Source organism: Balaenoptera physalus (assembly GCF_965194825.1).
Source record: "Balaenoptera physalus genome assembly, chromosome: 14".
Lineage (NCBI taxonomy): Eukaryota > Metazoa > Chordata > Mammalia > Artiodactyla > Balaenopteridae > Balaenoptera > Balaenoptera physalus.
Window position 1 is genome coordinate 78,146,462 of NC_138893.1, and position 12,445 is coordinate 78,158,906.

The 12,445-nt window shown below is 42.4% G+C and overlaps 1 protein-coding gene and 1 long non-coding RNA gene across 3 annotated transcripts in view; one reads left to right on the top strand and one right to left on the bottom strand.

Moving 5' to 3' along the window:
• LOC309643215 overlaps positions 1-12,445 on the bottom strand; it is a 113,594-nt gene that overhangs the window by 77,694 nt on the left and 23,455 nt on the right. The gene's annotated exons all lie outside the window — the stretch shown is intronic.
• On the top strand, positions 3,770-10,763 carry TMEM254 (transmembrane protein 254). 2 transcript variants are annotated; one of them, XM_082425800.1, is made up of 4 exons: positions 3,770-3,913; positions 5,050-5,153; positions 5,315-5,374; positions 9,034-10,763. In XM_082425800.1, the coding sequence occupies exons 1-4, from the start codon at positions 3,824-3,826 to the stop codon at positions 9,152-9,154; spliced, it is 375 nt and encodes a 124-aa protein (XP_082281926.1). In that variant the 5' UTR covers positions 3,770-3,823; the 3' UTR covers positions 9,155-10,763. The 2 variants fall into 2 exon arrangements, with proteins under 2 accessions (XP_082281926.1, XP_082281925.1); XM_082425799.1 differs by lacking the exon at positions 3,770-3,913 and adding an exon at positions 4,185-4,298.

The following is a 12,445-nucleotide window of genomic DNA, read 5'->3' on the forward strand; positions in this document are numbered from 1 at the left end:
GCGGCCTGTACCAGAAAGAGAGCTATTACCAGAGATATCTTTTTACCAGGAAATTTATTTGTGTAACAGGGCAACCTTGGTTTTCCAAACATCTCCTCTGCCTTCTTGTGAATGGCCTTCCTCACCACTGTATCCCCAAACCCCTGCCCCTTTCCTCATGTCAGGATGTTATATGAGTTTCAATGACCTGACTACCCTTTGAGTTTTCAAATCTGTGTGGGGACTTGTATAATTCCGTTTGCTTTTTTATCCTGTTAATCTTTTTACCAATCCCCAACAGGTCAGTGACCCCTCAGTGGGTTCTTTCTTTGCCCAGAGTCACAAAGGCCAATCAAACAAAACCAGTTTCTGTATAGCAGAGGAGAAATTTTATTCACTGATCAAGGAATGGAGAAGAGAGAGCTCACGCTCTCAAAACACCTTCTCTCTGAAGGGAGGGAGGGAATTTTAAGGGGTAGGAGGCAGGCATATCATCAGGGCTCTAGGAAAGGGGCAGAGATCTCCAGGGCCAGCCAGGGGCAGCTGGAGCATGTGCAGTCTTCCATGCTTCTTTGCACAATGCATGAATTGTGCCTAGCAGAGGACAGATCTCCCGCTTGGGGCAGAGATCTTAGCATGGTAATGAAGCAAAGGTAACTTTCCAGACACCTCCAGGTCTCATCTATGCAGGTATGTGCCTGTGGTCAAGTCAGAGCCAGTTCAGGGTGGTTGACCACTACATATCTCTAAGCACAGCTGCAAAACATCTCTCTCAAATACCAGGTGCTTTTGAAACAAACACAGAGATAAATCAAGGCAAGGATCCTTTAGCCCTCAGGGGCTGATATGGGTGACAATCTTTTTTAAATCAGTTTAATTATTAGATCAGCCAAAAAGCCTAGAAGGGAAGAAGAGAATATTTTTCTGCCTGCACATTATCTTTATCATAAAATAAATGCTTGGGTATATATCAGATCTATTTCTGGAGTATCATTTTCCATTGGTTTATTTGATTCGCATGTCGAATACCAAATGCTTTTAATTATTATAGTTCATCATCGTGTGTCTTCATACCTAGTAGGCCAATCTAATGGGGAAAAAAAAGTATCTTATTTTTGCTTTATTTTACACATCCCAAATTGCCATTAAGGTTGAACACCTTTTCATGTTCCTTGGCTATTCAAGTTTCCTTTTTAAGGATTTCCAATTCATGTCTTTTACTTGTCTATTATATATATTGAAGAATTCCTTCTTCCAGGTCTTTCAACTTTATTTATTGTGTCTTTCAAAAGAATGAAGTTTCATTTTAGTTTACCTGAAACAACATTGTAACTCAACTATATTTCAATAAAAATTTCAAAAATAAAAAAATCATAAATTCAGCAAGGTAACTTGATTTTAGGGGGACTTGGCTTCAGTTTAATCCAGAAGGATGAGATATCATGTTACTTAATCAACAGAACTCTTGACAGATGACTAGATATGAGGGCAGCCAAAGGGAAGAGTCTGGGTGCCTGGAAGAATGAAGATGATATTAATGTAAATAGGGGAGTCTTGGCGAGGACTGACTCTGTGGATAATAGTGAACTTTTTGTCTTTAAGGTGTGGTGCCGTACCTAGTAAAGGTGACCGGCAGGCAACCGGAGAGAGGCTGAGACTGGAGAGATTGTTTTAGTGTCATCCAGAGGTGAAAATTAAAGTTCAAAAAGACTGTAAACACAGAGAAGATAATAGGAAACACCTTTATGTAGGGGACAAGCAGTAAAAGAAAAGCTGAGAAAATAGAGGTATTCAGAGAGGGAGGAGAAACAAGAGGGTGATGTGATGAAGAAAGATTAGAACTAAGCAAAGCTGTTGAGCCCTGGTAAACCTGATATTGACAGGCACTGTGGTTTATCTGGGAAATGGACTGTGTCACACATTCTGGAAACCATTCTTTAAAACATAGCCAAATACAGTCATGAAAAAAATGAGGAAACAACTTTGGCTGTTTCCATGTCAACTAAAAGAGTTCTGGAAATATCCCATACGTTATATATAGCATGGTCCTTAAGAGTGCTGGAACACTCGGCTACCACTTGACTTCCAGTATACCTACCCATTTACATGACTTCGGGTACTTCTCTGTGCTATTTCCTGTCTTTCAAATGAAGGACAATAGTCTACAGCATAGAGCTGTTTTGAGAATTAAGTGAGCTAATACTTCTAAAACAATGCCTGGAACATAGTAAGTGCTCAATAAATATCAGCTATTGCTTTCACAATAGCTTTTAAAGCCCAAGTGAAACCACCTTTTTCTCCTGAAGTCTCATCAGAACGCTTTGGCTTGATGTGCCTCCCACCTCGCATTGATGATACAGCACTTAGCACAGGGGCCTGGCAAATACGCCGAAGGCTCAGTAATATTAATAACCAAAACTTATAAAGCACTATGGGCTGGACACTTTTGTGAATGCTATTGACTGAAAGAAAAATGCACAATGTAAGAGCTACGAGTTGAGTTTATGCAGTGCCTTACTGGGGACTACAGACCAAGAGACAGCCTCTCAGATAGCTCTGAGGAGGTAGGGGGAGAGGCCAGCATATATGACTTTGGGTAATGAGCACATGCAATCAAGCACACATCTCAGTAGAAGGTCACTGCTAGTCAAGAGGAACAGGTATCTCAGTTAATGATTGTAGTGCTTTTCTAAGTATGGGAAAATGCAAGAATCTGAGTTCATAAAATTTTTTTCCTGAAATATATCTAACCATCTAAGGGCCTGTTTTGCCTGTTTTCCCAGAGCACTGAGTGCGTCATGCTATTCTTCATCCTGAATTCCTTTCAGGGTGTCCTGTAGGTCAGCAACTGCAGTGGCTAATGACTTGCTCCTTGTACAACTGGATGGTGGGCAACATTCTTTGCTTTACAGCGGTTTTATTACAAGTACTAACTCATTTAATCCACTCAAAAGCTCTGAGGTGGGAGCCAATGCATCCCCACTTCACAGATAAGAGAAATTAAGGCACAGATGGGTAATGTAACTAGTGTGAGCTTACACAAAAAGTTACTGGCAGAGCCAGGACGTAAAAGTAAACCCAGGTATCTGTTCCACAGCCCCTTCTCGTAAGTGCTGTGCCATATAGGTCCATACATCTTTACTAATGAAAGGGAAGAGCATTATTTCTATTGACCTGAAACAAATAGACTGCCAAATACTTCTCCAGGAAAGATGGGTTTATTCTGCGATAAGCAAAGAATTACACTTTAGGGTCTGCAACCACAGTGAGCCACAGCACAAGTCGTGTGTCCCCCCCAGGGACATTGCTGTTCTTCTTACAACACTGGTAAGAAGAAAAGGAAGTTGGGAGGGCTATAAAAAACAAAGAGTCCATGGGTTTTCTTTGGCTGAGTCGTTGCCAGGAAAGAAGACAGGTCTTCTCTCTATCAGCCTCTGCTAACGTCACAGAGTGTGAGAGTTCCCCCTTCCAGTATCCCAAGTCTATTTAATTGCAGTTTCTACTTATTAATTTTTTTTACATTTCCCACAGAGCACAGCAGAGCTGAAGTTCAAAAATTAGATCCATAGTCATTAAGAGCATAAAGCACCATCTATTCCAACACCATTATCTTAAGCCCCAGAAAGTGACACTCAGAGAGGAGCCTCCCCTTCAAGGTAATAACCAGCCCACCAGGCCAGAGCCGATGGAGACTCGTTTTCAGCGTTTCAGGCCCACAGACTCTTCTCCCTCTGGGGAGGTAGGTGAGAGGAGGGAGGAGTGTTTGCCACGGCCCCGCCCCCATCCTTGCCTTCCTCCAGAGCAGAGGTGGCCTGCTCGGCACTCCCTGGGACGTGCTGCAGCGATGGGGAAGGCAGGAGGAGATGAGACGTACTTCCAGAGGAGCAGTCTGTTCTGGGTCACCGTCATCATCCTCTCCTTTGGCTATTACACAGTAAGGGCAGCGGGCCCCGGGCAAGGCCAGGCGAGGGGATAGAGTGCTGCCTTGAGCCACAAGATCCGCACCTACGAACACGGAGAGGTCGCGCAGGCGCAATCGCGGCTCTTGAGCGCTCTAAGCCAGGGGACTAGACCCGGGAAGAAGACGCAGGTGCACCCGTCTGCCCGCGCCTTTCGCCTGTGTTGAGGTCTTGAGAAACCGGCTGCCCACGCTTTCCCTATATGAAGGCAGGGAATACTCCCCACCCCATGACTCGGTGTGTAGATCTTTCAAGATGGTGGTGGCGAAGTCGAATGCCGGTGGGGCTGCTACCTCCTATTTCCGTACAGCCAAACCCCTGCCCTCGCTGGTCACTGTCCTGGGGCTGGGATATTTCGGGGTGAGGTGTAGCGCGGGGTGCATCTGTTTTGGCCCGCCAGGCTCCCGTAGGGCGAGGGGGCTGTTGGGGGGCGGGGTCTTGCGCTTGCGCGCCTGGCGCTTGCCTAGGTTATTGGCGTAAGCGGAAGGTCGGTGCGCTTGTAAGCTTTCTCCTTGAAAATGTACCTGTCTTTGCGTCCCCATGGTTACTAGGGCTTAGCCAGGTTTGAGTAGAACTCAAGAAGAAGGAGGTCAAGTTGACGGACAGTTCTAAGCCTGCCAAGTCAGGATAGGGCTTCCAAAGCAGAATGTTTGAGGCAGTTGGAATTGCTTGGAAAATGGGGGTAAACCTAAAGGATGGGTAGAATTTAATGGGTAAGAAGGATTGGAGAGGATATACATGTTATGACATAGATGTGGAATCATGAAGACAGAGAATCTCTACTGAGAAGAGCAGCGACTTTTGTTTGGCAGACAGAATTCATTTAAAGGATACAGGAAAGATACCCAGAAAAATAGGTTGGGGACTAAATTGTGTAATGCATTAATAACAGAAGTCAGCCAACCTGGGCACTAAGTCTGATAACCAAAGAGTTTCCTCAGCATAAATCTCCCACTAGAATCGCTTTTAGAAAATAGAAGCCCAGATGACTTAGTTCAGAGTTTCTTTGGTCTGTTACTTGTTCTTATAGAATCAGGATTATTTAATAGCCTCAGTTAAAAATAGATTTAAGTGACCTAATAAGCATTCTGTGCTTCTGGTTCTCTTTCAGTGGATGATCTTCTGGCCTGAGACTATTCCTTATCAGAGCCTAGGGCCGCTGGGCCCCTTCACTCAGTACCTGCTGGACCATCATCACACCCTCGTGCACAGTTGGTAAGGAGAGCTGCAGAAATGGGGTGTAGACCTGGAAGGCCCCTGGTTGCCTTCTAAGAGTGGTGCTAGTTCACATTAAAGCACCTTTCTCTTGGGGGTTTCTGTGTTAGATTTCATCAGCAGAGAACCATCACCTTAAACTCGGCTGACTTTTGTTTCAGGTATTGGCTGGCCTGGCTGATTCACGTGGGAGAGTCCTTGTATGCCATTGTATTGTGCAAGTAAGTGTTTTTAATAGGTCTTTGTCGCTTTTCTCTTGGTATCTAATATAAGTTGAGAGTAGCCACATTTAAATAATTCATGCGCTTGTAGGCCGAGAACACTCTCAGGGTAGAGTTGAATCCCCACACCTAATACTGAGCCTCTCTCAGTACTCAGAGGGAGTACTCAGTAAATAGTTAATGAATGAATTCATTTGTGTTAATGAGTCAATTATTTAGTCATTTAATTTAGATGATTTTTCTTCTTTTTTTCAAAAGTCTCTGTATAGCCCCAACTAGAAGAAAAGATTAGGAGGCTGCCTTCTAGTTTTAAAAAGAGCTACATTGACCTAGCCCAATGATTCTCAGCCTAGTTTCACAGCTGAATCACCTGGGGAGCTTTCTCAGCATTCACTTGTCTGGTTTCCAGGCCCAGAGATCCTAATGTAGTAGCCTTGCTTCAGAGGTAGGAACATGTTATTTTTTTCAAGGTCTGTAGGTGATTCTGGGATGCATTGCAAGCTAAAAGTCCTGCGACTAGACCCTACTCTACAGTTGCCAGTGTAGGATAATACAATGTGAGAGAACTGAAAAAGCTTTTCTTTACGTTTAGACTTTATGTAAGCATACAGAAAGTATGGTGTAATGGAAGAGATGGTATAGTAATGCCAGATTGCTTTGCAACTGATTTTTTTTCTTCTGGTCAAGATTAATTACCACCTCTGTTTTTGTGGTATTACTTCTAAAAGTGGAAAATAAGATACTTTATTGTTTTAATAATAAAAGTAATAATATTTCTTGAGTGCACACTATGCCAGACAAGTGCTAACTGATTTAAATAGATTATGTTCCTCCACCTTCTGGTTTATTAAACAAGCTGGACTTTCTAGGAGAGGAGGAGAACGCAGCTTTATTTTTTCGCCCGTCTCCGCTCCCCCAAGGATTACTGTCTGTCTCCCACCCTAGCCCTGGATGAAATCTGAAGCAGGTCCATAGATTTTCCAGTCACTATCTCATATTATCTGGTCAAGTCCAGTCTATTTATTAAAACTATGAACTTTTATCTAATTCAGAACATCTGTTCTCCTCCAGCTGGGGCTCAGCAGCCTGCTGTGGGGAAGAGGGTATAGTTTATGTCTTCCCTCTCATTCCAGCTTTGTTCCCTGTTCACTAGCGACAGCTGCCTGTGGCCCCTTGGGGTGCTGGGAGTAGTTAGGGGAAGCAGAGCACAGTCTGCCTTGTGATCAGGCAGCTGGGTGCTGTGGTCATTGCATACCCATTGTTGACTCTTTCTCTCCAAAGGAGCCTTGGTGGATTTTTGAGAAACCGCCCATCACTAGGGATCTCCCTTCTGCAGTTCCCTTGATGGTTCCTTCAGACCTCAGTCAGTATGTCACTTGCAGTTTTCCCTTAGGATCTGTAATGGGGGTTGTGGCGGGGGGCAGTTTCCCTTTCATTGAGATCTCTTCTACCCTTTAGTTAGGCCTTTGGGGCGGGGTTGCTTTTAAGCTCACTCATGCCAGTGCCCTTCCACAAGACCTGTAAGGCTCACGATGACAGCTTCCTTATCCGTCCAGCAGGATAAATCTGCAAGTGCGTGCAGTTCCCTGGGCAGCCGTGTACCAGTAGTTAAACGTCTGAGTTAGATATTAAGCCTCCCCCAAATTACTGGGGACTCTTGTCAGGCTGAGTGGTTCCATTGAAGCTGTTCTTTGGGCTGACTTGGGATAGGAAGTGCCGCAGCACTGGTACCTCTTTCTAACGGCCGCTTCAGGCCCTCAGAGCTTAGCTCCGAGGTGTGGTCCAGCCCTCCACATTATAGTGTTGGAGTACTTTTCATCTATTTTGTTATCGTCATTTGGAGCCTCTAATGAAAACGAAAAGACTCAAATTGAACATCCTGCTCTCAAGTTCTTTGATAGGCAGTGGGAGAAAAGGCATAGAGAGGTTAGGGCACTATTCTCACGTTCCTGAAATCATTTCTTTATGGTCTAACGTGTTGCAGTGTATCATTGGTGACTGTAAACCAGGATGAATATTCCTTTTGACTTATGAACGAATACATTTAAGTGAAAGAATCATGAAGACATGTAGAACAATTGGAAGCCCTACCCCACATCCCACTATCCAGCAATAAAAAGAAATTGATGAATTCCATTTAACCAGACATAAGACTAGACTGAACATTTCGACTTTATAGCCACCATATCTATATACGTATAGATATAAACTCTTGTATAACTTTTTTCTATTGTCATATATGCCTGTTTTCCCGTGTCTATACCTATAAATTTACCTCATTTCATTAGTACATAGTATTCTATTATATAGATGTGCCTTAATGTATTTAACAAATCCTCCTTCTGACAGACTTTTAAGCCTCTAGTTTTTTGGGGTGTTTTTTTTGTTTTTTGGGGTTTTTTTGACTATTATAAGTAATGCGTAAACGTGAATTTCTTGTACATCCTGGCCCACTTTGATGTATATTTCATTTTTTATTGTTTGGTGGTAGAATGTATGAATATAGTTGATTCTACTGACCTCACACCCAGTGACCTTGATACATTCATTTTTTAGTTCTAATAGTTCATCTGTTCATCTAATAGTTCATCATTAATAATTTAAAAGATTCCTTTTCATTTTCTAGGTACACAATTGTCTCTAGAAATAAAGACAGTTTTATTTCTTCCTTTCAATTCCGTATACCTTTTATTTATGTTTTTTCCCTCGTTGCACTGGCTAGTACGTCCAGTCCAGTGTCAGCCAGAAGTGGTGATAGTAGGCATCCTGGCCTTGTTCCTAATCAAAGGGAAAGCTTTCAACATTCTGCCTCGGGTTTTTTCTAGAGTTGTATAGATCTTCTCTGTCAGAATAAAGAGGTTCCATTCTCTTTCTAAGTTTTCTGAGAACTTGTATTGAGAATGGATGTTGAAATTTATCAAATGCTTTTTCTGCATTTATTAAGATGATCATATAATTTTTCTCCTTTAATCTGTTAGTGTAGAAAATTATATATTTTTTACATATATTTTTTAAAATTTTGTTTTAAATTAAAAGTCATCCACATGAGACTTACTTATATACAGATGAGACTGTAGCAAACCATTCACTTCATCTGGGCCATTTTCTTTTGAGCTTGGTGTTAAGCAGTTTAGTTTGAATGGCTGTATAAACAGGTATTTATTATTACCATGTGCCAGGCCCTTTACTAATCACTTTGGATAACTTATCTCAAAAATCATCTCAAAACTTGGTGAGATAAATACTATTATTCCTATTTTTCAGACGAAAAAACTGATTCTGAGAGTGAGTGACTTGCCCAAGGTCAAGCTGGTAGTTGGCCAAGCTAGATTTACATCTGGTCTAAAACACTTGCTTTGAAGCCATCCCAGTGCTTTCTAACCCTATATGCTCATCAAAATCACGTGAGAAACAGTTTCATAATACCATGTCCTAGGCAGTAGCCAGATTGCTTCCCAGGGAAGAGTGTACCATTCTAAATGCACAAGAAAAACAAAAATAAATGAACTAAGCATTCAAGTTAATAAGCTGGAGGAAAGCGCAAAATAAGCCCCATGAAAATAGATAGAAGGAATAAGTTTTTAAAAAACTGGAAGACAATAACTCCAGTGAAACCATAACATTAAAATTCTGGTGGATAAATTTTTCTCTTTTTTTAGGTCTAAAGGCATCACGAATAGTTGGACTCAACTACTCTGGTTCCTGCAGACGTTCCTGTTTGGGATGGCATCTCTCTATTACTTGATTGATTACAGACCAAGACGCCAAAAACAAACTTAAAAAAGATATCCAAAAAAAACTGAATCACCATTTTGTACACCTGAAACTAATATAACATTGTAAACCAACTATACTTCAATTTAAGAAAAAGAGAGAAAATATAGCATATAAAGTTCCTAGGAGAAAAAAAGATGTTCAAAAGCTTTCTCTACACTGACATTCAGCCTCACCTTTTTTGGGGGGGTGCTGTGTTTACTTGATCTTTCTAGAAAGTTACGACCCTCTAGTTATTCATTGTTTCTTCATCTGCTCTGGTTAAACTTGAGTAGATAGTAGGAAAAGATTTTTAGCTTCCCAGTTCTGCAGACTAACCTATTTGGCAGAGGGCTTCCAGCTACCTTCTTGTGGTCCTTGGCTGTGTTGGCATTCTCCCTATCACCTGGTTTAAGCCACATACTAAGTTTGCTTGTTGGGATATCTTTGCTTCTACCTTCTGATTAAAACACCTTACCCTTACCACCACCATCTTATCAGCTCTCCTTTCCCCAAATTTTTTTTCCACCCACCTGGACCAAAATAGAGTGACACTTCCATAACACATCAATTCCACCCACATTTGTTAGACACCTGTGAGGCGGGATCTTCTCCTTTCAGGCTTCCATTTCACATTATGGAGAAAGATAAGACAAGTGCCTGGAATGGGGCGGGCCAAGAGGTGACACAGAGGCACAGAGTACATTCTGGGAACCAAGAAGGATTGACGGGAATGCTTTCTCTGCTCCTGCCAGCCAGAAGTGATGCTTCCCTCCACTTGGACCCTCCGACATAGTGCTCTGTATGTGCAGGGTCTGATGGCCACCTTCAAGTCAGGACCACATCCTAAGACAGCTTCGTTTTTTCCTCTAGCACCTGTCCCAATGCCTCACACACAGGTGTTCTCTCAGTGTTTACCGAACAAAGGAGGGAAACTCTGATTTCACTTTGCACTTGTTCAGCATCATTCCAATTTTTATCTGAAAACTGCAGAGCCCATTCAGTGTACCCTTGCATCAGAGAAAAGCGCAGGACTGCCCTTGACTGGTACCACCATCTTTCTGTGGGTCCCCTGGTGGGAAACCCGTATCTTTTTCACACTTTCCTATTCTTGGTCACTTTTTCCAGACACTGTAGATGTCTCCCTCCAGTTCTGACTCACTCAGCCATTCCTGTTCTAGAGAGTCTACACCATGGGTTCTCCCAACTAGTTACTACCTCTCTCATTCACCTGGTTATAACTTAACTACTGACTGGTTGGGGCAGGAGGGTTACTGATTCACCTCAAGGAGCCTTTAGGGCTCCTTTCCTGGAGGACCCCCTGCTTGTTCACTAGGGACTAGACCTTATTTTCCTTCCATGACACAGTAGGTCATGTTACTTGTTCTAAGCAAACACGAGAAAAAGCCTCCCTCCCCCCAAAAAAGAGGCCTCAAGTAAAAGCACAACCGTGAAAGATGATGGACTATGAATTGGTTTTGGTGGAAATCAACTTCTACACATAAATCCTAGTATTGCTCTCTGTTTCTCTTGTGATTAAGGGGTTATTATTAATGCTGCCAAGGATAATATGGCAGATTACTGAATGAAATATATTAACTTGAATAAAATGTTGTGAATTGTGTCTCCAATCAAATGCTTTTTTTGGTCAGTTTTGATAATATTGTCACACATTTGATTCTACTCTTTCTCAAAAAGACTCTGTTCTGGAACTTTGTATCAGGGATTTTTTTTTCACTGATAAAGAAATGCAGAATGCCCTAGTTGTAGGACATATGGTCTTCTTTACGTTTCTAGAGCTGTCTATAGTCCACTTAACTCCTCCACATACACCAAGTTGTGGGTGGACATGAGCATCTCCTTTCATTGTCGGATTGGCCTCCTTTTGTTTCCAATACATTTCATTCAGTGTTTGATGTAGTCTGCAGCAAGTGAAAGGAGTACTCTGATTTTTTTTAAATGCCAAAAGTATAAAATGCTGTATTCTTATTTGGGGTATTATCATCATGGCTTAGAGCAAAAAAGGATCTTAGTGAGCAAACAGTGCGGGTCATTCATTTTATAGACCCATGAGCTGCATCCCATGGAGGTGAAGTAACACACAGAGGCCAGACTAACTGGATCTCACGTTCCACCTCTTCCTCCCCCACAGTCCAGAAGCCTAGAAGTAAGTCTGAAGCAAAGAATAAAAAGAGACATCTTAGCCTTGTGTTGCAGTCACAGGGGTGATAACAGGGGAAACATCTATGTTGAGTTTGGATGAGAAAAGGCCAGAGGCATCTTGTTGGAAACAACCGTGGAGGGCAAACAGACTAAAACCCCAAATATACCAAGGGCAAGTCTGGAAGAACAAAAAGAGCAAGGACCAATGGCGGGAACAAAACCAAAAAACTAATGACCTCACAACCTAAAAACAGGCCAGATTTATAAACTAACACTATTTCCTACATTCAACATGTTTATGAGTCCATGCAATCCAACTCCAAACGTTTTATAAGCCATGGTTTTAAAACAAGTCGAGTTTAAGAGGAGATACTCTAGATGTGTAAAGAGGTTCTTTAGCAAAACAGCTTGCTAAAGGCCTGAAAACAGCTTGGAGGGCCTGAAAACACCAAAGAAACGTTGGAGAACCTGCCTTTAAGGTGAGAGCACAGAATGCAATCACATTGTTGTTGTTGCTCAGGGCCCTTGCTGGAACCTTGTTAACTAAATCTCTTAGTTGAGCAGCCTGGGTTGTAAATGTCATTTTTCCTTTCCTTCTTATCAGCACACACAAAAAAGAATCTAGGGTGCCTGAGTAATATGTTTGTAAGTCTATGAGATCCTTCTCTCTGCAAGCCTCCTTGTCCACATCGAATTGGAAATTATGGTTCCTTTTTTGTCAACGTTGAACAATGAGAGCGTGTACTTATCATTTCACATTTCTCTTTATGAAGATCTATACAGTCTGATTCCATGGTAGACACTTGAAAATCCTATCCAAAATACTGTATTTGCAATTCTATCAACAAACATTTTAAGATGGCTCTTAAGGGACTTCCCTGGTGGCACAGTGTTTAAGAATCCTCCTGCCAATGCAGGGGACACGGGTTCAAGCGCTGGTCTGGAAAGATCCCACATGCCACAGAGCAACTAAGCCCATGCGCCAAAACTACTGAGCCTGTGCTCTAGAGCTGGTGAACCACAACTGCTGAAGCCCACGTGCCAGAACTACTGAAGCCCATGCACCTAGAGCCCGTGCTCCACAACAAGAGGAGCCACTGCAATGAGAAGCCCGTGCACCGCAACAAAGAGTAGCCCCCACTCGCCACAACTAGA